Below are 26,846 nucleotides of genomic sequence, written 5' to 3'. Positions count from 1 at the left end.
CATTCAGCTTTCTGAATAAGAAAAGAATGCTTAATTACCTTCTAATTGCTTCTTTTATTAAATCCTTGGATTCAATTGTGCCACAAGTCCTAATGATTACACCTGTTTTAGTTGTGATGTTCCCAGAAAAAGACCTAGACCTAAGTATTTGAGTTATTTATATATATATATAAAATGAACTACATTATATATATATACTACATTATGTATATAATGAACTACATTCATTTGGAATATAGTTCCAGGAAACAATGGTAAGAGTTAGGAAGTAGTATAGGAAAGTAGAGAAAGTCAAACAAATACTCTATTGGGCAGGTTCTGCAGTGGGGAGCTGGTGCTTAACACCACCGAAGAAGTGTGGGAAACAGAACAGAACATATGTTAGAAATCTCCCACCCACGGGATTACCCATCTTTGTCTGATGGCTTCTCCTTTGCATATATCCTGCAAGCACATCTGGCCAGGGTATATTAATACATGTGTATTTGGACTTCAGAAAACCCTGAGACAAAATTCAGGTGCTTGCAGTCAGAGGCCACTAATACAAATAGATGAAGATAGACAATTCAAGTACTGTCTGAGAAAGTGACCTGAAGGAATTAGGTTGTAGCACTAGCTGAGCTGACTGGAGCTCAGTGGTACAGTCACCTGGTTGTGGTACTGTGCTGGCTAGTTTTATGTCAACTTGACACAAGCTGTCTGAGAGGAGAGAACTTTGACTGAGAAAGCACCTCTATAATATCTGGCTGTAGACAAGACTGTTGGGCATTTTCTTAATTAGTAATTGATGGGTGAGGGCCCAGTCCATTGTGGGTGGTGCCACCTGGCCTGGTGGTTCTGGGTTATATAAGAAAGCAGGTTGAGTGAACCAGGAGGAGCAAGCCAGTAAGCAGTACCCCTCCATGGGCTCTGTATTAGCTCCTGCTTATAGGTACCAGCCCTGTTTTGAGTTCCTGTCCTGACTTCCTTCAATGGTGAAGCATAAACCAAATAAGCCTTTTCCTCCCCAAGTTACTTTGGTCATGGTGTTTCATCATAGCAGTAGTAATCCTAACTAGGACAGGTAGTAACAATGTCTGGGAGAGCCAAGACTACAGCAAGGGATGGTGCAATATTTAAGATGCAAAATATGCCTTCATTTTTCTTCAAGTCTTTCACATTATACTCTGTACTCAATGTTACTGGCAGAATTAACTTAAGACAATAATTTGTGAATATATGTCTATTTTAAAAGCACATAATAAAGTCCAAAACCCTCAATTTATCATAATCCTCAACATTTTGGCTTTAAGTCCCATCGATAATGATTTGTTTATGTGTATAAACGTTCTGCCTCTAAGTATATATGTGTAGCACGTTCATGCCTTGGGGCCCAACAAGGTTAGAAGAGTCAGATCCCCTAGAACTGAAGTTACGGATGGTTGTGAGCCACCATACGGATGCTAGGAACCGAACCCCAGTCTTCTGCAAAAGCAACAACTACTCTTAATTGCTGAGCCGTCTCTTCAGCCCATGACTGCAGGTACTTTTTAAGCCTCACCTTCTTTACTCCTGAATTTATGTTTCTTCTGCTACAAATACCCTTCCCTCTCCTTTGTATACTTTTTTTCACTACTTCTTTGATACCGACCCTAATAATCTGTTTCTTTGCCCCAAGAAAAAGAACTCCCCGCTCCTTTTTCTTCCTTAATGTGCTGTGTGCACCTCCACATTCACACTTTGCAGACTGAATGGCACTGTTCCCCCTCACTAAGCTGGAAACTCACTCATCATCCAAAGCCCAAGGAATGCCTGTATAACAGAAGGTTCTCAATGAGTTGGATTTTTCTGAGTGCATCCAAACAAAATAGATCTTAACAAGAAATAAAAGAACCTTCTTATCAGTTTCAGGAAATGGACAACTACAAGCAATCAATATACAGCTGGGACTTAACACAGAGTTCTGCTTTCTATTATTTATAAATCATTTTAAAAGGCTTTGAGGCAGCTTTTTTTTTAATGTTGTTATCTATTCTCTCCAGTGGCAGTACTTTTAGTTCATTCCATTGGAATTTGTGTTATGTTGATAAAAAGAAAATGAATACTTCAGGGTTTCATATACATACTATCCTAAATCATAGAGTACCTAGATTGTAACTTCCCTGGAGGCAGAGACCGCATGCACACAATTTCTTCTTTTTGAGACAAGATCTCACAATGCAGCCCCTGCTGGTCTTGCGCTGGTGATCTTCCTGTTTCAGCCTCTAGAGTATAGAGAGTGCAGAGGTCACCCTGTCCACCACCACACCCAGCAATAACTCACCCTTTGCACAGTGCCTCACCCACATGTAATCAAGCTACGGCATGATATTTGGCACAGCAATGATTTTATAATTTGTTGCTGGGATTGCAGTCATTTTTAGTGAAGTGGAAATCATTTAATTCCTCACTATGAGTAAATGAGCCAGATAAATCATCTTCTTCATCTCCCCTTGCCAACAGTTTAAAAAGCTTTTTAGGGAGTTTATTATATTTTTATACAGCTTTCTCATGTTAATTAGTTAGACATCAAAGGTGTTCTTTGCTTTACCTTAATTACTATCTCAAACATTGATGAAGAAGTTGGGCATGATGCAGCATGCCTCTAATCCCAGCACTTTGGAGGCTGAGGCAGGAGGATCAGGAGTTAGAAGCCTGCCTGTGCTACATAGTAAGATCTTGTTTCAAAAAAAAAAAATAAAGAAAAGTTAATGAAAGTAACAATGTTTAAAAAGTCAGTTGCTTATTATTTCAGGCTTAGAAATGATAGTGGTGGTGGGTGCTATGGCGTCTCTGTCTCTTTGAGCTCTAGTGAAACAGTGCCCTGGCTTCAGTCAGTAACAGTAATAACAGCTCTGCAACTTGGGAGGTTCAGCAGTTGAGAATTTATGAGCATTCAGTAGAATGCTGGGGTGTGGTGGGGGCTGGAGATGATGGAGATTTAGGTCTTTCGGAGTATTTGTGTTGCATGTTAACATTTTCTTTCTCTCTTTTGGTTATTAATATTGTATTGGTATTACTTCTCAGTATCCTTTGGTGGCATTTTTTGGTGGTCAAATGAGTGAGTCAACGTCTCAAGATCAGTCCAAACCTAATCAGGTTCTTGGCTTATGTTTGTTTTTAAACATGTATGAGAGGATTTGAAATTCAACATTCTTCAGAAAACAAAGATGCAGTATCTTACTGCATCGATTACTATTTCTTTTTATTTAAATATCTACGGCAAGCTTTGATAGAAATGTGGGGTTTGGGGGAAGGGGGTGTCAAAAATAACAGTTGGATCACAGTAACCTGCTTCTAGTTGATTGACACTCCTTAATTATAATGTCGTCTGGGTTTTGTTGTTGTTTTGTTTTGTTTGAGACAAAGTCTTGCAGTATAGCCCAGGCTGGCGTAGAACTCAGAGTGAGCCTACTGTCTCAGTCTCCCAAGTGCTGGGATTATAGGCTTATGCCACTGTCCCTGGCTTACATGTCTTTATAACTGTTTGAATTTTCAAATACAACTGCTTTCTATCATTTTATTGGGGATTAAATTCACTCATTATGTGACTTTTTTTTTTTTTAAAGAAAGCATTTGGTTTGTCAAAATGCACGGTATTAGCTGGGTCCCAGACCCTTCTTGCTAACGTTTACTGATGCTGCTCCCATTTCAGGACAATGGAAAAGGCGGCAAGGACCAGCAGCAGGACTCAAAGGACGAAAAGGAGCCTGAGGAGGTAGAGCTGCCCCCAATAATCAGATAGCAATGTGACAGAGTGAGCTGGCTGCATTAACTTCCTTATGGAGAAGGAAAAGTTCGCATGCGCAAAGTGAAACAGCAAGTGCGAAGGGGCACATGCATGTTGATTATTAAGCTGATGTTTTTTCAGTTACAGGAAACTCCTGTAGGCAGGTCAGTTATCTGTGAAGAGCTGTTTGTTATAAATTACCATCAGCAGCTGCTGCTCTCTCACGTCCGAACAGCTACTCTCGGTACAGGAGCCACCAGCTTTTAGGGTGACTTCACTAGTGTGCTAAAAATGTAATCTCCACATTACTTACTTAGCTAGCTTTGCTTTTCTTTTTCTTTTCTTTTCTTTTTTTTTTTTTTTTCGAGACATGGTTTCTCTGTGTAGCTTTGCACCTTTCCTGGAATTCACTTGGTAGCCCAGGCTGGCCTCAAACTCACAAAGATCTGCCTGTCTCTGCCTCCTGAGTGCTGGGATTAAAGGCGTGCGCCACCACCGCCCGGCACTAGCTTTGCTTTTAAAAATACAAGGTTACATGACAAAGAACACTTACTTAAAAGGAGGCAACTGAAGTTAGTTACATGAATTCACATTAAGTTGACTAATATGAATTTTTAAAAAATCTTATTACTATATACACCAGCAAAAGTGTTAAAAACTACAATGCCATCATTATTTATAAAGCTAATCTTTAATTTGGTTTAACTCAGATAAAGTGTTCTTCTTCCAGCCACAAACATGGAAGATGATTCTAGCACTTTTTGTAAGGTGTCATTTTTAAAGGTCAAATATAACTATGAGATGGCCTCAAATTATGTTCATAGAAATTATTGTATAATTCAAGGATCAGTGTACAACTGGAATGGTATCTCAAGCATATCATTCGATTGGCAGTAAGAAGATATGTTTAGTCAATACATTTGATAATGTGAATGCAGGAAACAGACATGCAGTTTATCTTTAACATACAATGTTAAATCCTAGAAAAAGTTAAGTAGGAATGTTTAGTAATGCTACTAGTAATTAACCCTCCTTTAATGGAAAGCTGAAACAGCTTTAAGAAAAAGCAATTCATTTGGAAACTTGTGTTTCTTTTCTCCTTTCAAAGACACCAACGAAAACACAAAGTGTTCCTGCATCAGAGACCAGCAGCCAGGCGATGGAAGACACAGAGGAGGAGGAGGAGAAATCCCAAGGTACGGAGTGGCCTTTCTCCTGACACAACAGAATCTCAAAGTAACAAGAACTCATTTTGTATTTAAAAAAAATATTTGATCCTGAGAGGATCTTCTAGATGTAATTTAGGCAATATGTAAAGATGGATTTCCTCACCCTCTACAAATACCTTTGAGGCAACCTCGTGACTATTCATTCTGTGCTAATTAATTAAGGAGAAATTTTTAACTAAGAGAGCTAAAGAGATTTCTAGCAGACAACCTATTTAGCATAAAAATAAAATGAGAAATCCTGTGACTGGTTTGCTTATTGTTTTTGATCCTGTTTATGCTTGACCATACATTTATTCTGTGTGGCCAAAGCCACCCCAGCCCCATTCTTTACCACAATTTCACATGATTATTTAGATTGAAAGATCACAAGATCAAAAGGCAACAAAGTATACAAGACATTTATCTCATTCACTACAGCTGTTTCTAATTCCATATACTTAGTGAAATTCTGTACCAACAGAAATATTTTACAATAGTTAAAATTTAGAAATTTCACTATAAATTCCCTCAATTCTGTTTCCAAGTATTGGATGTTTACTGTGTGTTTGGCTGCTCCAGGCTGAATTGAAATAATAATTAGAAAAGCAAGTTTAAGTATAAAATTGTGTAGATGTCAGTTATAACTTTAAATACTTTTCTGAATAATTTTTCCTTTAGATGAATTAAGAGAAATTATTATTTATTCTTATTAACATACAGTATCACACATTCACATTAAGAATTAAATCTCTCCAATCTTTAGTTTGTCTTTCTTTTATTTTATATTCATTTTTATTTATGTCTCTGTGTTTATGTTCACATGCAAGCAGGTACCACAAAGTTATTGATCCCCTGGGCCTGGAGGTACAGGTGGTTGTGAGCCTCCCGATATGGGTGATGGGAACTGAATTCTGGTCCTCTGGAGGAGCAGCAAGCTTTAGTAACCACTGAGCATTCTCTCCAATCCCAGACTTTTTTTATATCTTGTAATGTGATTTTTTATTTAATAACACTTGTATCCTGGGAGTGACATTGTCTACCCATGCAGGACACTTTCATTCAAACCAAACTCTTCTAAAGTTCTATGTAGACAAATTTTTCTTTGGGGCTAAGAGCTCACAAAAAACAACATGGAGACTTATTATTAATTATGAAAGTGTGGCCTTAGCTTAGGCTTGTATCACTACCTTATAACTTAAATTAACCCATTTATTTTCATCTATGTACTGCCATGTAGTTCATGGCTATTATCTCTCCTCCTACATCTCCTGCTTCCTCTGCATCCGGCTGGCAACTCCGCCTTTCTTCTTCCCTGAGACCTCTCTGTCTCGAGAAGTCCTGCCTAACCTTTTCCTGCCTAACTATTGGTTATTCAGCTCTTTATTAAACCAATCACAATGACACATCTTCACACAGTTTAAAGGAATATTCCCTAACATTTCACTTTTTTGTCTAAATAAAAAGGAAAGGTTTTTAGCTCTAACATAATAAAATAAAACAATAAGAACAATTATCAGGTAAAAATTACATTAACAATGTCCAGTCCATTTGTATTGGCATATTTGGAGAAAATACTCAATAATCTATCTTATCTTGTTGAATTTAAAGTTTTGTATCTAAACCATTTTCTATCATAACTTGTATTACCATCTTAAAACTATCTTTTTAGACCTCAAAACATTTTCTTAGATAAACAATTTAAGCTTTCATGTCTCTCAATCTTATATACATTTTATACCTCTTTTGTGAGTTTCTTTTTTGAATTTGGTAACAAGGAAAACTATAAAATTATAACTATCTCATCTTTAACTCCATCAGACACCCAAGAAGGATATATTACCTGAGTAAACAGTAAATGCAGAGCAAACATCTTCCAAAAACTATAAAAATGACAGAAGCAGCTGGGTACTTGGATAGTCGCCCAAGTTTCCTCTGCAATGTTGTGGCATCCATCTTTGGGTTACAGGCCTAGATTATCTGACAGAGTTTTCTGTGAAGCAGGAATTTTGAAGGACTGTTCTACTTTGTCTTGGTAAAATTCGACAGTTGCTCTCTTTTGTGTCCTGCTTATCCAGTTTGGACAGCATACTATCGGCAGTCAAGGCAAGGGCAGTTTCTTGCTCAGTGGCTAACTTGGCCACAATAAAAGCAAACTCCATACGGAAGTTCTTTGATGCCCATCATTCTTTTTTGAAGTAAATTGGTGCAGCCAGGAGCAGACATGTCTCACTATCATGAAAAGCCTTAGGTTATTAAAACATCTTAAATACCATATTCTGTAGGTCTCTGAAGTGTTTGAAGATCACTTATCTAAAACATATCTCTGTTTAATCTTGAAAACATACCTAACCTGACTACAAGTTTGGTTATTACAAATGACTAACTACTAACCTGTGTTTCTTTATAATCCTATTAACCTAAATAGCTTTCAAGGACTAAAACTTTATATTACATTTTAAAACGAGCTGCATAGGTACAATACCTTAAACAAGAATAGAAATATATATTCTAAAACTGGTTTGACTAATGCATGAACAACTTTATAAACTGAATCACAGTCCATGAACTGTAAAAAAAAAAGAACAGAAATATATATAGCATAACAAAAATAACCTTAAATTTGTATCAATATATAAAACTCCATACCAATGTAAAATATTTGATGTTAGTGGTTGTTCAAAAGTAGACTCAATAATCCATCCTTTTATCCCATCATTTCTATACTATAACCCCCTTTTTCCTTTCAGAAAGACATCCCTGAATCTAATCTCCCTTTTCAGCATTTTTCCTGACCATTACCAATAAAAAATTGTAACCAACACCCCTAAATGATGACAAACATCCATAACCCACCAAATGACCAAAACCAACCCACCCACCTGTGGGAATGTGAGCATAGTGTTCTCTAAACCACTTACTGTTGTTTGGGGGCAACAGCATCTTTAGGAGATCCTGGGAAAATTGGAATAATGGTCAAATCCTGGGAAAACTAGCCAAAACATTTGTTGTCCAGTCTCTGTGCAATGGGAAAGTAGAAGGCTTATTTGTAGTCCTGGCTAGAATAATCTGTGAGGCTGGGTCATCTCAGCCAGCAGCCTTGAAGCTGTTCTGGATGTAGAACTCTGAGGAAACTGCAACAGAGGCACTTTAAGAGCCTAGATCACCCGGGCCACCCATTTTCATTGGTGTCTGGTCCCCTTGCTCTGAAAACACACAAACCTTCAAAGGTAACATACATATCTTCATTAACATAAGTATTGACTGTGCATTGTACACAAACCAGCCAAAGATGATTTTTTGCTTTATGTTTCAGTAGGTGAAATATATGTCACCTATCTTGTAGTTTTTCTAGGTTTATTTCTTTATGCCTGTAGCCAGGATTTTCAGGGGGTCTCCCCAATCAAACTTGATCTCTGTCAACCTTGAAGGAATCTACAGCCTTTCATTATCTGTGGAAACAAAAGCATAACCTCTTCCCCAAAGCAATACATTTTCTGACTTCCATTTTAAAGTTAAGATATTTCTAAAGTATCTAGGCTAGTTTAACTCAGCAGTCCCTTTTACAATCCCATGTCTCTCAGCAGCTGTCATTTACTCATCAGAAATAAAAAAATTCAAAGTCAACGAGACACCATAAAGGATCCAGACTTTCTGTGTATTTTCCATCTTTATGTGGTCTATCCTTTTTATATCATTTTATTCTGTCTTTTAAACCTTTGTTTTACTATTTATAAACTTGTTATGATTGTCTATACCCATTTTCTTTTAGTTTTTAAGCCCACACATATTTTTAAACACATTCTAACCTGTTTTTAGTTTTTTTTTTCCCATCTGAACCTGTCTTTGCTGAGCACCTGCAGCGTTCTCTGATAGCATGAGACAAATCCTAAGTTGTTATGTCAGCTGTCATATGGCTTAACTTAGCACAAGGTGCTGGTGGCTGGCTCTAGCCTGCAGGCAGTGGCCAGCAGCCATACCTCTGTATGCCAAGCCCTGGCCAGCCTGAGAGACTTCAGGACTAGAAAGTCACATCCAGCTCCTTGTGCGGAACTTTCTTAGCTTTCTCAGACCATATGTTTGGATATATGAGCCCCCGCATTGAATGCCATATGTAGACAGATTTTTCTTTTGGGCTGACAGCTCACAAAAAACCGACATGGAGACCTATGAATTATGAAAGCTTGGCCTTAGCTTAGGCTTGTCCCACTAGCTCTTATAACTTAAATTAACCCATAATTTTTAATCTACATGCTGCCATGTGGCTCATGATTTTGCCTCTTCTCCTACATGTCCTGCTTCTTCTGTGTCTGGCTAGTGACTCCACCTTTCTTCTCCCCTGAATCCTTCTGTCCCCAGAAGTCCCACCTAACCTCTTCCTGCCTAGCTATTGGCCATTCTGCTCTTTATTAAACCAATCAGAGTGACACATCTTCACATAGTGTAAAGGGATATTCCACACCAGTTATATTTCAAAATTAGCTTACTAACTAGCAGGTTTTCATAAGGCTTTTCCACAAATCCTTAGTTTTGGTTAATTCCCTATTGATCCCTCTTCTTCCCTATTCCTGTGACCACATCCTCATTTAGTCCTTTAATTCTCAGTATTCTCCCCCTTCTTCTTTTTTTAATTAAATTTTTAGTTGACATAATTTTTATGTAGTATATTTTGATCTTGCTTTCCCTTCCACAGATCCTTCTCACCCACCCAACTTTATGTTCTTTCTCTCTCTCTTTCAAAGAAAACAAGAAACAAAAAACAAGAGACACACACACAAAAAAAAAAAACCTCCACAAAAATAAAAATTAAAATAAACAAAAAAAAAACAATAAAACAAAAATGCCAAACAACAGTCCACCAAGATACCATCAAGTTCATGTTGTGTTGACCAGCTACTCCTGGGCATGGGGCTTTCCCTGGAGTGTGGTTGATTTTCGCAGTGACACTAGTAGTTATCCCCTTACCTCCCCACGTGTACCGTCCACACATGTGAAAGAAGTAAACGCATAAATAAGAAGTTGGAAACTGTAAAAACGAGCTTCCCCTTTGCCCGTGGGTATCAGTTGCAGATAGCTTCTTGGCTGGGGTGGGACCCCGTGTCCACTTGGCGCTCTCTGTGTTGTGGCCCCGTTTGGCTGGAACCTGTGCAGGAGCTGTGCGTGCTGCCACAGTCTCTGTGGGTTCATATGTGCATCAGCCCTGTTGGGTCTGCAGAGCACGGCTTCCTTGGAGTCAATGGCTCTTAGACCCCTGCTTCTCTTGGTGGTATTTTTACAGTTCCCAGCTGTTTGTTTGTTTGTTTGTTTGCTTGTTTGATGAGTGTGGATGGCACATGTGGGAAGGTCAGAGGACAGCCTGCGAAAGTTGGTTCTTTCCTCTCACCACGTGGGCTCCAGCGACAGAACTCGGGCTGGGCACGCCTTCACTCACTGAGCCAGCTCACCAGTCCCCGCCGCTGCCCCGCCTTTTTTATTTTTTTAAACTAACTTTTAAAATCTCTTTACCTGTCCTCCTTCACCGGACCACATTCCTTCATTGCCTGATTTTGACTTCCTCCTCATTGCTTCTACCAGCAATACCCCAGAACACTTTGTATGTCTTTTAATCACTTGAGTCTGCTTTATAAATTAACTTTTCACTTAAAGCATGCCAGCCAGGAATGTGATCAAGGAACTTGATTACAAATTCAATGAGGTGTTTAGTCTATGGTCAGTTTGTACCTGCATGACTTCATATATGTATTCTGCCAAGGAATTTATTGCCTCCCACCCCCCACCAAAAAAAATATAAATGGACTGTTTGTGGACTTTCCTGTTCTGGTACTTCCAATTTCTTTTTTATGTGTAATACAGGGAAGTGTGTTCCATTTGTTGTTCTGAAAACATCATGGTTGCCCTGTATGATATCAAATGGGTTATGGTGCTCTTTATTTGAAAATCAATCATATTAAACCTTATATTCAGAATCACTTTTTTTTTTTTTTTTTTTTGTTTTTGTTTTTCGAGACAGGGTTTCTCTGTGTAGCTTTGCGCCTTTCCTGGGACTCACTTGGTAGCCCAGGCTGGCCTCGAACTCACAGAGATCCACCTGGCTCTGCCTCCTGAGTGCTGGGATTAAAGGCGTGCACCACCACCACCCAGCCAGAATCACTCTTAACATAAATATGTTTATATAACACAGCATTTTATATATATATAATAAGTGTGAAGAGGAGCTGTTATTGCAATTTCATCATGTCAAAAGAAGTGTCACAATCCTTGTTATATACTTGTCAAAATCTTGCCAAGCAGCTTCCAAAATGCACTTAAACTCTTGTCTTTGCATAGAAAATCCTGTGGTTGAATGTGCCACATCAATTCTTTTATACCAGCCATTTTCTTTTTGGAGCTATGAGGTTGGTTTGCATTTTTAGAAATCCTTAAACAAACAAACAAAACCTAGAGTTTGCCCAGCTCTGTTCGTATTACGCAAGCTCAAAGACTAACGACACTGCAGGAAATGCCGAGTTCCTGTATCAACTGAAGTTCAGTTCCAGTGGTGTGGGCTGGTGCTCCCCCTCTGTTTTAAGCAGTTACGGTATGTAGAGAAATGCTGATGATAAAGTCAAGGCAGCTGAGCTGCAGACAGGACCTGTGTTTGAAAAACAGCGTACAGCTTGTTGAACAACTTCCAGGCCAGTTTCTGCAGCTTAGCCAGCAGCCAGCCCCAGGGGTGTTAAGTTAGCAAGAGAGTCTGCCGAGGCTTGCGATAGTGGAGATTATTTAATTCCTGTTATGCCTGTTATATACTTATCTAGATCCTCTACGAAGTCTGCCTAGCAATGGACCATGTACTAAGTGCAGGAAATGACAAGTGTCGTGCTGAAAGTCTAGACCTTTCAAACTATGAACACGGAATTCCTCCACATGCCTTCCTATTGAGTTGAAAGTGTTCATGCCTCAATAATATATGAGCAGAACTTAATGCTGATAAACTCACCTAACAACGTGACCTTCATGCCATCATTTTGGTAGCTGTTCTCTCCATTTCCTCTTTTTTCTTCTAGTTTTGCATTTTCTGCAGCCATTTCCTTTCCTGTATCTCTCTTGATCATCCCCCCTCCCTCCACTTCCCTCTTTCTGTTAGTTCTCCCTTCCTTCCCTGCTATTTCCTTCTACTGGGCAGGACCCTGGTAGAATCGTGATATTGAATTAAGCAATGTAGTTCAGTTTTCATATATTTGTTTGTTTTTGAGACAAAATCTCACTATATAGCTCTGGGTAGTCTGCAACTTACTATATAGACCAGGCTGGCCTGGAACACTGAGAAATCTGCCTGCTGGTGCCCCCCAAGTGGAGTGCTGGATTAAATATATGTGCTATCACACCTAGCAATGTATTTTTTTTTTTTTACTTTAAACAAGTTAATACACATGGATTACTTTTGCAAATTTTAAAAAATGATGTAAGTGTAGTATATTAACATGATACAAGATAACAATATACTTCATTTAAAAAAAACAATAAAAATACAAAATGACTTTTAGAAAAGTTGACTAGTGGCTAGAAAGATGAAGTTTGCACATTGAGGAAAGAGCCTGAAAGGTTCCCAATGGATCCTGAAAAAACAACTCTAGCGCTTCAAAACTACATTCTGCTAAGCCTCTGAACTAACTTGGCCTTGGGGCACTTCCACAGCTTGTGATACTCAGTTCCAGAGTCACCTGGTGAAAGGACAGCTTCAGATAGAACCCTGATTCATTGACCCTCCCGTTGCTGTGCCTCCTTTCCTTTCCTTGATTTTTATGGCTCCAAAAGGAGATGTTTAACTCGAGTCCTAACCAAGCACACATCTCCTCCATTCTGTGCATCAGCGGGGGCAATTCAAGCCCTAGGATTATTGCTTAGCAACCTAGAATGGCCTGCCGTGCTAGGGGAGCACTAGCGGGCTGCAATGAATAGAGAGGACACCCTAGTTTACTTGTGGGTTTATTAACGAGCCATTATAGAACGGTGGGTACTAAGTAGCTTTCTTTCTTTAGCACTACCCTTAAATCAAGCAAGGGCATACATTCTTTGGCTTGTGCTAGACAGATTAAGGGGAAAGCAAGTACTTTCAAGCCTGCAGAACTGAAAGAATTGCTCTTTCATACTTTTTTTTAAAGGTAAAAATAAAAGGATTATATACTATCAGTATTATGACTATTTTATTTTTGTTTTCTGTGGCTGTGTTAAGAATACCCCGACACAGGACACTCGAGGGGGAGAGAGTTCAGTGACTCACTATTTCAAGTCACAGTCTGCAGAAACGTCAAGGTGCAGGACCTCCAAGCAGCCGGTCATATCACATCCACAGGGAAGAGCAGAGAGCAATGAAATTAATGCATGAATTCCAGGGCTCAACTGGCCTTTCCACTCTTATATAGCCTTGGATCCCAGCCTAGGAGTGACCCACCCACAGTGGCCAGGCCTTCCCACCTCATTATGCAATCAAGATAACCCCCACACACACAGGCATGCCCAGAGGTCGAAGTAGTTCCAGATTTTGTCAAGTTGGCAATCAACTCTGACCATCAGAGTGACAAAACACAGTGCAGACATACCCTATCTTCTCCCCTATCAACTGACCACTTTATTTGCAAATCCAGCTGACATATGATGGAGCTGTATGCTACCCCTCCTTGACGTCCTCGGACTGGAATAAGTGATTTGGCCACAGAAGAAATAAAAACCTGAAGAAGGTTCATAAATACTGTCCACCATTAGACCCAGGACATTCGATAGATGGGCTTTCAAAGGGTTTTCTTACAGGCTATTTGATTTTTTTTTCCTTGGGAAAAAGGATAAAATTTATTCTTCCAAGTATTGATTTTTTGCAGTTTTTTTTTTTAAAGCAGCAAAGCCTTTTTCCAATGAAATCTTATAATGCTCTCCAATTATGTGAAATAAATTGAAGCATAGCTGCTCTGGCCGCAAAGAAGCTTCAAGTCCTGTGGATCCTGAAGCTCCCTTTTAGGAACCTGAGCATTACAACTCAAAAAGCCACTCTCCCACAGCGGGGATTTTTTCTAAAGGTTTTTTATTTTTATTATTTATTCATGTGTATTCATGTCTGTGTGTGGGCATGTGCATGTGAGTGAAGGTACCTGAGGAGGCCAGGGGTATTAGGTCTCCTAGAACAGGAGTTATAGGTGGTTATGAGCCACACAATGTGGATGCTGGGAGCTGAACTGGGATCCTCTGCAAGAGCAGTACATGCTCTTAACCACTGAGTCATCTCTCCAGCCCCTACAACAAGAATGCTTACTCTTGTAGATGATGACTGGAATAAGTGGTTTAACCAGGGAGGAAATAAGAACCCAAAGGAAGGCTCACAAATCCCATCCACCATTGGACCCAAGGTGCTCCAAAGATGAGCTTTCAAGGGTTTCTATGAATTGATACCAACCACTCTGGAAGTAATTGAATAATATTTCTTGCAAGTGAAATGCTTGTACTTGTGACCCTGTGTTTTGATACTTCTTATTACTATAAAAAAATAAATATAGGCTAGGGTAACTTTAAACAGCATGAGTTCAACTTAAAAACAGGATAAATTTGCTATTAACAATTATGGAGGCTGGAAAGTCTAAGGTCAAGCAAGGCACAAACAGATTTGATGTCTATTTGAGGGTTTAGTCTTTGGTTCCAGCACAGCACCTGGAATGCAGTGTCCTCTGCAGGAGATGAGCACACTGTATCTTCAAGCGACACAGCAGACAACAAGGGCCCAGCTAGTTCTTAGCCCATCTAATATTTTTTCATTTTTATTTTGTATGTTTGTGGCTGTGTGAGTCTGTATGTCCCACGCATGTGCAGGTACCTGGGGAGACTAGAAAAGGACATTAGGTACCCTGGAACTGGAATTACAGGCAGTTGTGACCTCTCCATTGTGGATGCTGGGAACTGAACCTGGGTCATTTGCAAGAATAATAAATGCTCTTAACCAGTGAGGGGGCTCTTCAGTCCCACTCTAGCCCTTCTGTAGGGTATTAATTCTTCCCTGAGGGCAGAGTCTTCCCCAAAGTCCCCACCTTTTAATACTGTCATGTTGGATCTTAGGCTCTGATACACAGATTTTGCAGGGACACAAGCATACACACTGAGCACCCTGAAGAACAATATCAGTAACAGGGGCTGGCGAGAAGGCGCAATAGATAAAGGCACCTGCCATTAAGGCTGACCACCTGAATTACATCTCCAGAATCCACGTGGTGGAAAGGAAGAACCAAACGTTATTCTCTGACCTCCATGAGCATACCACGACTATGCCACCCTCCACACACACTCACAAAATAAATAAAAGTTAAAAAAAAAAATCTTGGTAATATCCCTTAAAGAAACACATATAGAAAAAGATACATGCAATAATTTTTGTAGTAGGATTATTTATTATAAGAAAAAAGCTAAAAATATCCCAATAGCTAACAAAATGAGAATGGATAAATACATTGTGATATAGTCATACAGTAAAATATTATCCCACAGTGAAAATCAAATGAAGTAGCTATACTCATCAATGTAGATAAATTTTCTAATTATAACATCAAGCATAAAAAGGCCATAGAATATACATGACATTAAATAATTATATAAAATTAAAAGTGAGAACAATATTATATCAGCTAGACATAATAAAATATATCAAAATACATGGAGATGATGAACATAAAATTTAGAATAGTATTTCTCTCAAAGTAGAAATAAATGATAAATATTACGATGTAGGTAATTTTTCTTAAGCTAAAATGAGATATATGTCTATATATCATCTTTGCAAGTCTGAATATTTCCAAATAAACACAGGTTTCTAAATAGCCACTACTAGGAAGTCACGGAGGCTCTGTGTCTTGTCATTTCATTGCATTTGTAGTATCTGTTGGGAGTTATTGCTAATTAAAACATGTCTCGATAGCTACTTTTCCATCATATTAGAAATTAGTATAGACAAATTTTCAGATGTTTCTATTTTCTCCTACATCCACAAAATAACAGAAGCAAGATGAAGTAGCATAGCAACACGAAGCCATGATGCTGATGTGGGCACCTGTGCTCTTTTTCAGTGGATAATATCTAAGAAGACGCCAAAGTAATTCATCTCCATAGCTATGTCAGAAAAAAAAAAAAACCTTAAAATTCCCATTCCACTCACCCCAGCAATCACTGGAACAGAAGAAAGTATCTAGTAGCTCACTGTTCAGAGTGTGAGCTAGACATGTCCTGGAAACCCAGGGCCAAGCCAGTTCTACCAGAATCAAAGCCTCATGAGTCTCTGTGCTGATGTCATGAAAAGATGGGTTGCTTTCATTCTCAGTTACACTTTCAAAATTGCTTAGTTATATGTGTGTATTCTGCTCCACACTCACATGAATATATTTTATATATATTTTTTTTATCTTTTACATCAAGTTCATGACCCATCATTCCTTCATTTTAGCAACATTTCTTTTCTTCTCTGAGTCATCTTTGCTCAATCCATCTCCCCAGATCCTCAGACCATGATCTAATCTCCCTCCTGTATCTTTTGTTTTTCTCTCTCCTTTACCTCCTGCTTCTCAGTCTCTAGTACACTCATCTGAAGGACGGAAAGAAGGAAGATGGGGAAGGGAGGAGGCAATGAGGGACACAGGGAGGGTGGGAGAAAGGGGTGGGAGTTGGAGTTGGAGGTCAACCTTGTCTCAGAGACAGCTAGTGCACAGAGTCACAGCAAGTCAATTATTTAATAAAGGCACCGAGTTGCTCAGTGGCTTCTGATTATGTCAATAGTGTACCAGAGTTCTTCTTTTGGGCCACCAACCAGCTTCCAAAGCATGACACAGAGACTTATTTTTAGATTTGAATGCTTGGCCTTAGCTTAACTCTTTTCTGGCTAGCTCTTTTAACTTAATCTGTTTTTATTTGTCTACCTTTTGCCTCTAGGCTTATTAACTTTCTTACTTCTGTATATCACTGCTTCTCTAATGTCTGGCTGGCTGGTGTCTGCCTTGCTTCTTGCTCCAGGCATGTTCCCTCCTCCTTCTCTCATTCTTCTCATTCTTCCTCTCTTTCTCCTTCCTTCTCCTCTTCTTGCTCCTTGCCCTCTTCCCTGGATTTCTTCTCCTATTTATTCACTCCAGCCAACAGCCCCGCCTATCCCTCTCCTGCCTTCCTATTGGCCATTCAGCTCTTCATTAGACCATCAGGTGTTTTAGGCAGGCAAAGTAACACAGCTTTACAGAGTTAAACAAATGCACCCTAAAAGAATGCAACACATCTTTGCATCATTAAACAATATTCCACAGCATAAATGGACGCAACACATCTTAAACTAATATTCCACAATATAAAAGCAATGTTTTTATGGTTCAAATGATTGTTCTCAGGATTTTTGTTTTGATCGTGCTCCAGTAAACCATGTAAACGGATATAAAACAATTTTGAGGCTTTTGTTGTTGTTAAATATATTCTAAAGTCATCAATTAAACTCTATTTATAGTGTTTCTTAATTAAAAAATTACATATATGTGTATCTGTGTGTGGGTATGTGCACATGAGTGCAGGAGCCCACAGATGCCTAAGGCATTAGACTCTCTGGAGCAGTAGGTACAGGTCCCTGGGAGCTGCATGGTGTTGATGCTGGGAACCCACCAGGGTCCTCTGCAAGAGCAGTATCAACTCCTAACCACTGAACCATCTCTCCAGCCCCCTATTTCTAGTATTTCTTACATATACCTTTTTTTTCTTCTCAGATGAAGACTCCCATGCAACTTTCAGGAACGTTGTGTTTCAAAAACCTGCACAAGTGATTCTTGGTTTAGATGAATACGAACTGAAGTTAAAAACACAGCAACCATGGAAGAAAAATTTCCATGAGATAGTAGAAGCAAGAGCCCAGATCATGCAGCAGAATGTGTTAGAGAAGGATAGCCTGAAGAAGGAACAAGAAAAGAAGACTGCAAAAAATCTCCCCAGGGATGACCTGGCCAAGGAGTGGTTTAATATCGAAAGCATGACTCTAAGTCCCCGGGCATACCTGCTGGACAAGCTTCTCCCCACCTTGATTCCGGGAGTAGAACACATGTTAATGCAGGTAGAAAAGAAGAAACTCTTGAGCCGAGCTGATATCCCAACCAAGTTTGATCCAATTAATTATCTGGGGGAATATTTAATGAGAAATAATACTCACTATATCAAAGACCCAGGAATGTCGGGTTACCAGAGGGTGATGAAAGATGTCACTGAAGAACTGAAGGTACACGTTCCCGGTACAATCAGCAACAGGTACAGTTTGTTGTTTGTTCCGTTGGTGATCCGTCTCTTTGCATTGAAAAGCTAATAGAACAATGATGTGAATGCAAATAGGACTTGAAAGAAATGATTTGATAGTTAATCAAGAAGCATTTGTTGGCTGGGGGGGGATAGGGTGGGGGCTCACACCAGTAATCCTAGCATTTGGGAGCTGAGGTAAATTTAGTTTCTTTTTAATAACTCTGAGTAGAAAAATTACTTCCTGTAACATACATTTTTCTTTTATGCAGTTAGTATGTGGGTGGTGCACATACCCATGGCACATGTTGTAGGTCAAAGGACTACTTGTGGGAGTCAGTTCTCGTCCTCCAGCTTTTTGAGGCAGGGTCTCTCTTGTTTCTGCTGCTGAGCTATGCACTCCAAGCAAATTCAAGGTTACATATAGTAAGGCTCTGTACTAGTGAGTTCCTACGACGAGCTTCACTTTTTCAAAGCGCTGCAGGAACTAATGAATTAAAAAGTTTATTTTCGCCAGGCGGTGGTGGTGCACACCTTTAATCCCAGCACTCAGGAGGCAGAGCCAGGTAGATCTCTGTGAGTTCGAGGCCAGCCTAGGCTACCAAGTGAGTTCCAAAAAAGGCGCAAAGCTACACAGAGAAACTCTGTCTCAAAAAACAAAACAAAAAAAAGAAAGAAAGAAAAGAAAAAAGTTTATTTTCAAAGCACTGCAAGGACTGAAGAATTAAAATAAGTTTATTTGTTGTGTTTTGTTTTTTGAGATACAGCGTTTTGCTTTGAAGTTCAAACTGGGCTTAAATTCAATATGTAGTCCAGGTTGGCCTCAAACTCATTGGAATGCTCCTTCCTCAGCCTACCAAGTGCTGGGATTATAGACCTGCACCAGCACACCTAGCTAGTTACTTGGATCTGATTGTCACATTAGGACTTCAAGTATATATTTATGTCTGTATTAGTCTCTGCCCTGGAGAGTAACCTAATTCAAAAATCAAAATATGTATTTTAAAAAGGTGTGCAATAAGCCAGGCATGGTAGCACTCGCCTTTAATTTTAGCACTCAGAAGGTCAGGGACAGGTGGATCTCTGAGTTTGTGGCCAGCCTGGTCTACAGAGCCAGTTCCAGGAGGGCCAGAGCTACATACTGAGACACTGTCTGAAAAAAAAAACAAAACAAAATACACAAAAAAACAAAATGATGAATATAAAATTGTGCAGTAAAGCTAGGTGATGGTGGTGGTGGTGGTGGCGGTGGCGGCGCGGCGGCGTGCGCACGCCTTTAATCCCAGCCTGTGGAGCACAGGGTGGGTGGATCTCTGAGAGTTCAAGGCCAGCCTACAGAGCGAGTTCCAAGACAGCCAGGGCTACACAGAGAAATCTTGTCTCAAAAAAAACAAAACAACAACATTTATCTTTTTTTTTTTTTTTTTTTTTCCAGAGACAGGGTTTCTCTGTGTAGCTTTGCGCCTTTTCCTGGAACTCACTTGGTAGCCCAGGCTGGCCTCGAACTCACAGAGATCCGCCTGGCTCTGCCTCCTGAGTGCTGGGATTAAAGGCGTGCGCCACCACGCCCAGCACCTTTTTTTTTTCATTTATCTTTTGTTATGCAGCTAGATTTAACTTTTATAGCACCCCATTTTGAGTCAGTCACTTATTAAAATATTACAAGAATTTGCCCACATATTCTTCTGCTCCTGTGGGTTTTTGTTTGTTTGTTTTGTTTTTTTGGGGTTTTTTTTTGTTGTTGTTTTGAGACAGAGTCTCACTATGCAACCCTGATTAGCCTGGAACCTGCCATGTAGACCAGGCTGCCTTTGCCTCCTAAGTCCTGGAATTAAAGACATACACCACCACACCCAATTATGATACTAATTTTTATTTTAAATATATACAAATATAAAATAAATTTGTAATTTATGCTAGTATAATATGTAAGATGTAGATACAACTTCATTCTTTTACAAATGACTACTTAGTAATCCCAATAAGACTTACTGAAACATCCCCACACCCAGCCAATGAACATCTTTAACAAGGACAAGCATTTCTGCAATTGCTATTTAACAGTTATTTATCTTCTTCTGTATCTATCACTGTTGCCTTAAAGTTTTCATGTGTATACATATCCATATTCCTTCTTCAATTTGTTGCAGGTTATCTTATAAATTTTTGTTGTTATTATAAGTAAGCTTCTTCTTTTGCTACATTTTTTTGGGGGTCTGGAAGTAATCTGATGACATTTTTGGAGGGTCTGGAAGTAAACTGATGTCATTTTGGGGGGTCTGGAAGTAATCTGAAGAAATGAAAACTATTAATTTCTATATATTTTTGTTCTCTGTTGCCTTACTGAGTTTTCTTATAGTAAAATTGAATTGCTAAATTGGATTTCCGAGGGAAACAACTATGCTGTTTTTAAACAATAGTCTTTCTTTTTATTCTTAATTTTTATGCCTCTAACATCTTTCTCTTATCCAGTTGCATGACTATTACATCTAATTCAGGGTGCACAACAGTGGCTGTGTGCACATTCTTGTCTTTAATACTTTAGTAGAAATGGTTTTCATGTTACTGCTTCACCATCAACAACTTACTTTATGTGTGGGTTCTATTCTATTTGGACCTAAAATCAAGTATTTTCTTATAATAAAAATAATATGTAGGGTCCTAGTTGAGGAGCTATTGATGGTTGATGGTTTCTGGGTTTGGGGACACAGTTTTCTAAGGATATGGCCCCTGGTAGATTAACCATGGGATGGTCCCACACTTGTGAGTATATGGGCATCACCAACTGCACTCAATGTATTTTCTATATATGTGGAACATGAAATTGGGTGGGGTGAGGTGGGAGTGGAGCTGGGAGGAGTTAGGGGAAGGCATTGGGGTAAATTAAAATACATTTTATACATGTATGCAATTCTTGAAGAATTAATAAAAATAGTATATTAAAAATCATTTAGGGGCTGATGATTATTAGCTCAAGGCAGAGCATTTGCCTAATAAGAATACTCTGGCCTCAACCTTATGGATATTAGGATTATAGGTATGTATCATGGTGCCAGCTTTGGAATTTTTTTTTAACTCTGAAAATTTGGGCTCTTAATAATATTGACATAGTTATTGGTTTGCCTTATCCTATAATTTATATAGGATAGCCTCAAAATAATAATGAAACAAACCTATGTTTATAAAAACTAGTTCAGTTTTTAGATTTACCCAAAGCTGTTTATGTATTAAATGAACTCATATAAAACCGAAGAAAGCTGGGCATGGTGACTCATGCTTATAATTGCAGCATTTGAGAAAGTAAAGCAGTAAGATCACCATAAGTTTGAGGCCAGCCTGAGCTACGTAGCTTGTTTCAGGAAAACAAGCTTGGACTACAGAGTAAGACTTCATCTCAAAGAAAACAACAACAAAAACAAGCTCTGAAGAAACTAGGGTATGTTTATTTGTTTTATGCGAATCAGTGTTTTGCCTGTATGTATGTCTGTGCACCACGTGTGTACCTGGTGCCCGTGAATGCCAGAGAGGACGTCAGATCCCCTGGAACTGAAGTCACAGATGCTTATGAACCTCCGTGTGGGAATAGAACCTGGGTTCTCTGGAAAAGCAGTCAGTGCTCTTACCCTCTGAGCCATTTTTCTAGCCCCAGAAATCAGGATTTTAAATCTTCTATTTTTTACTGAGGAAAATTTTTTACTTTGTTAACAGCTTATTTTTAATCAGTATACATAATAGTGGGTTTCCTTATGATATTTTCACACATTCATATTCCACACTTTGTTCTACACATCCCCTCCTTACTTGCCCTTGTTTTTTTCTCCCTCCCAATTAGTTCCACTCCTCCTCTGAAATAGATAAAAACCTTTTTAACCATGACTCAAAATTAAGAAATATTGGTACATTTGGTTACATAAATATTGAAATATTTTTGCTTGGCAAATTGTATCACAACTACTCAGTAGTGCCATTCTTGTACAAAAACAGTCACAGACAACATGTAAATGAGTCAGCGTGGCTGCGTGCCCTTGAAACTTTATTTATAGGTCATGAAATTTGAATTTCACATAATTTTCACATGCCGCAAAATATTATTATTCTTTTGGTTTAAAAAATACCACTTAGAAATCTATTTACCAGCTTTCTAGTCACATAAAGCCAACCTGTGAGTCGGCTGGGTTTTGCTTACTGAGCCCTACTGTAAATGATATTTATGAGGCTTCTCCAAGATCTCAAGAGCAGTGAACTTCAAATCTCAGAACCTCTCCCCAAATTTCCATATTTTTCTCTGAATGTCATCTGGTATGCAGACCTATACCAAAATTGATTTTAAAAATCATAAAATTCTTTGTATCTTGTTTAATATCTTCTCTATATGGTAAACGACTAATTATATAGGTTTGTATATGTAATTTTATTATTTATTTATTTATTTATTTATTGGTAGTGCTGAGGTTGGAACCCTGAACCTTGAGGATGCTAGACAAGCACTCTGCCACTGAGTTACACCCCTAAGCCCTAATAAATCTTTTGAAATTATGCATATGTATAGTGTATACATTATGCACAGTGTAGAGAACTCCTAGGTTTTACATGTGTATTCTTGTTTGCTCTCTGTTGCTATGATAAAGCACTCTGACCAAAATCGGCTGAGCAGAGAAAGAGGGCTTTTTTTGGCTTACACTTGCAGATCACAATCTGTCACTGAAGACAGAGCAGGAACTTATCCAGGCAGCACAAGAAGACACTATGATGGAACAGGGCTCGCTATCAGAAACAACTGGGGAACAGTTCTCGCTATCTGGCTTGTTCTCTAGCTCATGCTAAGCTCCCTTTTTTATACATCTCAGAACAGCCTGCCCAAGGAATGGTACCACCTTCACTGGGCCATGCTCTCCTCTGCCACTTAACAAACAAGAGAATCCCACTGACCTCTCTGATGTAGACAGCTCCTCAGCTGAACTTCTCCTTTGAGGTGACTCTAGGCTGTGTCGGGTTGACAACTGGAGAGAACCAGTGCGATGTGGAAGTGAGACTTTTATTTCAGTAGAAACAATGGTTTAGGAAGTGTGATTCCCTTCTTGGGACATCAAAATCACCTAGGGTGCGTGGTTAAAAGTAAAGACTCGATGCACAAGGCCCTGGATTTCCTTCCCAACACCCACATGCCCTGAATATTCAGATTCCTACATTATTCCTCAGATTTTTCTGAATCAGATCCTCTGGGAAAGTATTTAAAATAAATCCTACTGGAAGTTATTAGGCAAAAAGCAACCAAATGAAGAGATCTTTAGTACTAGTGAGAAGTTCCACCAGCATGCAGGAAGCAATGTCATTAATTTAACAAACAGTTCATTCTCTTCACCATCTGTTCTGAGCAACGTGGTAGGTTGCATCTAGAACTATTCACATTTGAAAAAAAAAAAAGATGTTGGGAACTGATGTCAAGGCTATAAATCAAAAACTTGACAAGCCCTTCCTCCTGTCAGAGAGATATATAAACTTCAAACAGTACATAAAATTCTAGGCATTTGTCATTTATCAGACGGTCTAATGAGAATAAGAAATAGACACATCAAGTCCCTGGCCTAGGTTCCTTTGCCAGCCAATGACATGACAGGTGAAGACAAGTTTATTTGACTAATGTTTCTAGAGCTGAGAATTTGGATGTTTCAGGCCTTCTTGAGGTGTAGTTAAGAGTCTTAGTTCCTTTATCTGTGTGTACGTGTGTGCCTGTATGTAAGCACATGCACTATGTATGTGCATGTGCCTTTGGAGGCTAGAAAGAGTGTTGAATTTCTTGGCAGTAGAGTTATAGGCAGTTATGAGCCACCTGGTGTGGGTGCCGGAACTAAACCCCAGTCTTCTGCAAGAGCAGCCAGCACTCTGAACCACCAAGTCATCTTCCCAGCCTCACCTAGTTTCTACTGGAGCAACAGTAGGAATTCTATGAAAGAGTTCAAGTAATCAGAGGCTTTGTTTGTCTGCATCGCTAGGATTAGAGCTTCATCTCCCTCTGGCCAAAGTCCAAAACCTATTGTGTGCCGGCAACGACAACGCCAGGCATTTTAGCTTATTCAGACAGCCCACGGACGCTCTTCAACAGAATGTTCTGCTCCCAATGCCTACTGACTTAGAGCTCGGATACTCAGCAATCTTCATAAAATTAGTTCTGATTTAAAATTCTTTGACCTCTGTCTTATGTTTTCTCAATCTGTTACCGACTCTTGGCAAAGGAATGAACAGTTTTCATTATTTCTATTCGTCAAAAGTAGGCCAAATGTTTGTTGGTTTGTCAAGAGTTTAACTTCTGGTGACAATATTAAAGTGACTTCGACTTAAAATTGTCATCTGTTTTCTTCCCAGGAGAAATGGGGATTAACTCATCTCTGGTGTCCAATAGCAACAGACTGAGCAGACCTTCTTTATTTATGTAAATAAATTTTATGGTGGCAGCCATTCACCTGAAAAACACAGCATTTCTGCTGCCCGGTGGTTTTACATACACAATATAATGCACGGCTTTTTATCAGGTTTCTGAAAGGTAAATGTAGGGTCCAAGTGAACTTTGATTTTCAGCCTTGCATGCAAATTTACAAAGCCATAAAGCAGGTGGGATTTGTGCTGCTTGCTCTTGTATCTTTATTGTTCTTGTATCTTTTCCTTCTGACTCTGATTCGCCCAGTACTAGGGGATTTGTGTGTGAAAGTTTCTTTCCTCTGTTTTGTGACTTGATAATGCAAAATATTTGCCCTTAAAATAAGATTTGAAATTTTTAGTAGCCTGGGAGTTACATGTACTTGTAAATGTGTTACAATTTGTAAAACTTGGCACAAAAAACAGTCAGTTACACTATATAACATTTTTAACTAAAGAATTTAAAATAATAAAAGGGAAGCTTAATACTAGAATTGCAGATTATTCCAAAGAGGCAGAGTCTATTTCTCAATCAATCTTGACATATAAGATCCTAGGATGCCAGTTCTAATGCTCAGAAAAGTAGGTAGGTCTAAGAGTCCTTAGTGCTGGGTGTGGCAGCTCACACCAGAAACCTCAGCACTTGTGAGGCTGAACAAATGAACAGCAAAATTAACACTTGGATCTTTTCATTCTCCTAGCATTTGTTGTTGATTTCATAGTCTGAGGGATATCTGCTCTATTCTGAGGTCTCTATGGAGATTTTTTTAGTGAATTATCTTTATTAACCTTATGCATTAATAATAGGGACATTTATTCCATGAAGAGAAATAATCATAAAAAAGATATTCCAAAGAATTACATTATCTAACACAGCTACATAAAGGAGAAGGACAAGTCAGTATAAATACTCAAATATTAGAGATACACAAACCAAGTACAATTTTAAAGGGAGAAAGATGCAAGCCTTTATCTTATTTATTATAATTTTCTACAGATTACTCCTGTGCAATATTCAAGTAATTTACACAGACCACGTGCCAAAATCCATTATGTATTTTTCTGCTGGAATATGATATATGCAAAAGATTCTAAGATTTACCTCACAGTACTTATATTTTGTATTTCACACACCAAAATGCCTCAAAATGTCTAACTCATCTTTACAATTTCCAGCGCTAGGACTTGGCAATAGACAGGATGTATTTTTTCCTCAGTACAGGCTTTCCTCAGTTGCCAGGAGACTGGCTTCCTAGACAGCTGTCTGCTCACACACCACACCAGCTGCCACCTCTTTCCTGAGCCAAATTGAAACAACATTAGGAGAGGAAATCTTGCAGGTGCTTCTCCACAGGTGATATTAGTAATATTAGCTTGTCAATTTGTACTGGAAAACAGATTTTATCATTCCAGTAAATCATATTTTACCAAAAGTAAGGATAATACTTTTAATAGTATTTTTATTTCTGTTATACCAAGTGGTATGTAGTAGGGTTTTATCAAAAAAAAAAAAAATCCTAATTTTGTTCAACCTGAAGCATGGCAATTTATAAACTCTAGTTAGTTTAGCATGCATGTATAAATGGCATTCTGGGCATGCATATCCCATTGTAACTTTAAAAGTCAGCTGTGTATAGGGTAGGGTTGTGGTTCATTTGGTAGAATGCTTGCCTTGCATTCATGAAGCTTGGGCTCAATCCCCAGGACCCCATAAATTTGTCATGGTGGTATGTGCCTATAATCCCAGCACTTGGGAGATGGAGTCAGGATAATCAGAAATTCAAGATCATCCCTGGCTTTGAGGACAGTCTAGAATACATGACTTCCAGTGTCAAAGAAAAAAAAAAGCTACTTATGGACTGCAAAATCATAGTCTCCTTAAATTATATTCCAACTTTCTAAACCTCATCCTGCAACTTGATGTTGAATGAGTTTTTGGCATAGAGCATTCCTATTGTTAAAGAGATTGAAATAGTCCAGAGTCAATTTCTCTCTAGCTAGAGCTGTATACCTGGGCTAATGATTGATAAGGTTTGGTAGTGTGAATCTAATTGGCCCTCATAAACTCATAGGGAGTGGCACTATTAGGAGGTGTGGCTTTGTTGGAGTGGGTGTGTTCTTGTTGGAGGAAGTGTGTCACTCTGGAGGCGGGCTTTTAAGTCTCATATAGGCTCAAGCCACACCCAGTGTCTGTCTCAGAGCACTTCCTGTTGCCT

The 26,846-nt window shown here is 38.9% G+C and overlaps 1 protein-coding gene across 4 annotated transcripts in view; it reads left to right on the top strand.

The window, feature by feature from the left end:
• Efcab5 (EF-hand calcium binding domain 5) overlaps nt 1-26,846 on the top strand; it is a 137,294-nt gene that overhangs the window by 16,947 nt on the left and 93,501 nt on the right. Inside the window, exons 1-4 of one of the 4 annotated variants that reach the window (XM_037201493.1) lie at nt 2,693-3,117; nt 3,674-3,736; nt 4,857-4,944; nt 17,700-18,231. In XM_037201493.1, the coding sequence (XP_037057388.1) occupies nt 3,076-3,117; nt 3,674-3,736; nt 4,857-4,944; nt 17,700-18,231 (725 nt within the window). In that variant the 5' untranslated portion in view covers nt 2,693-3,075. Of the gene's footprint in view, nt 1-2,692; nt 3,118-3,673; nt 3,737-4,856; nt 4,945-17,699; nt 18,232-26,846 lie in introns of those variants that run through there. The other 3 variants (XM_037201492.1, XM_037201495.1, XM_037201494.1) reach the window with 3 other exon arrangements.

This window comes from Peromyscus leucopus, chromosome 8b (assembly GCF_004664715.2).
Source record: "Peromyscus leucopus breed LL Stock chromosome 8b, UCI_PerLeu_2.1, whole genome shotgun sequence".
In the NCBI taxonomy this organism is placed as follows: domain Eukaryota; kingdom Metazoa; phylum Chordata; class Mammalia; order Rodentia; family Cricetidae; genus Peromyscus; species Peromyscus leucopus.
The sequence above is the reverse complement of the archived record's forward strand: the minus strand, read 5'-3'. Positions and strand labels throughout refer to the sequence as shown.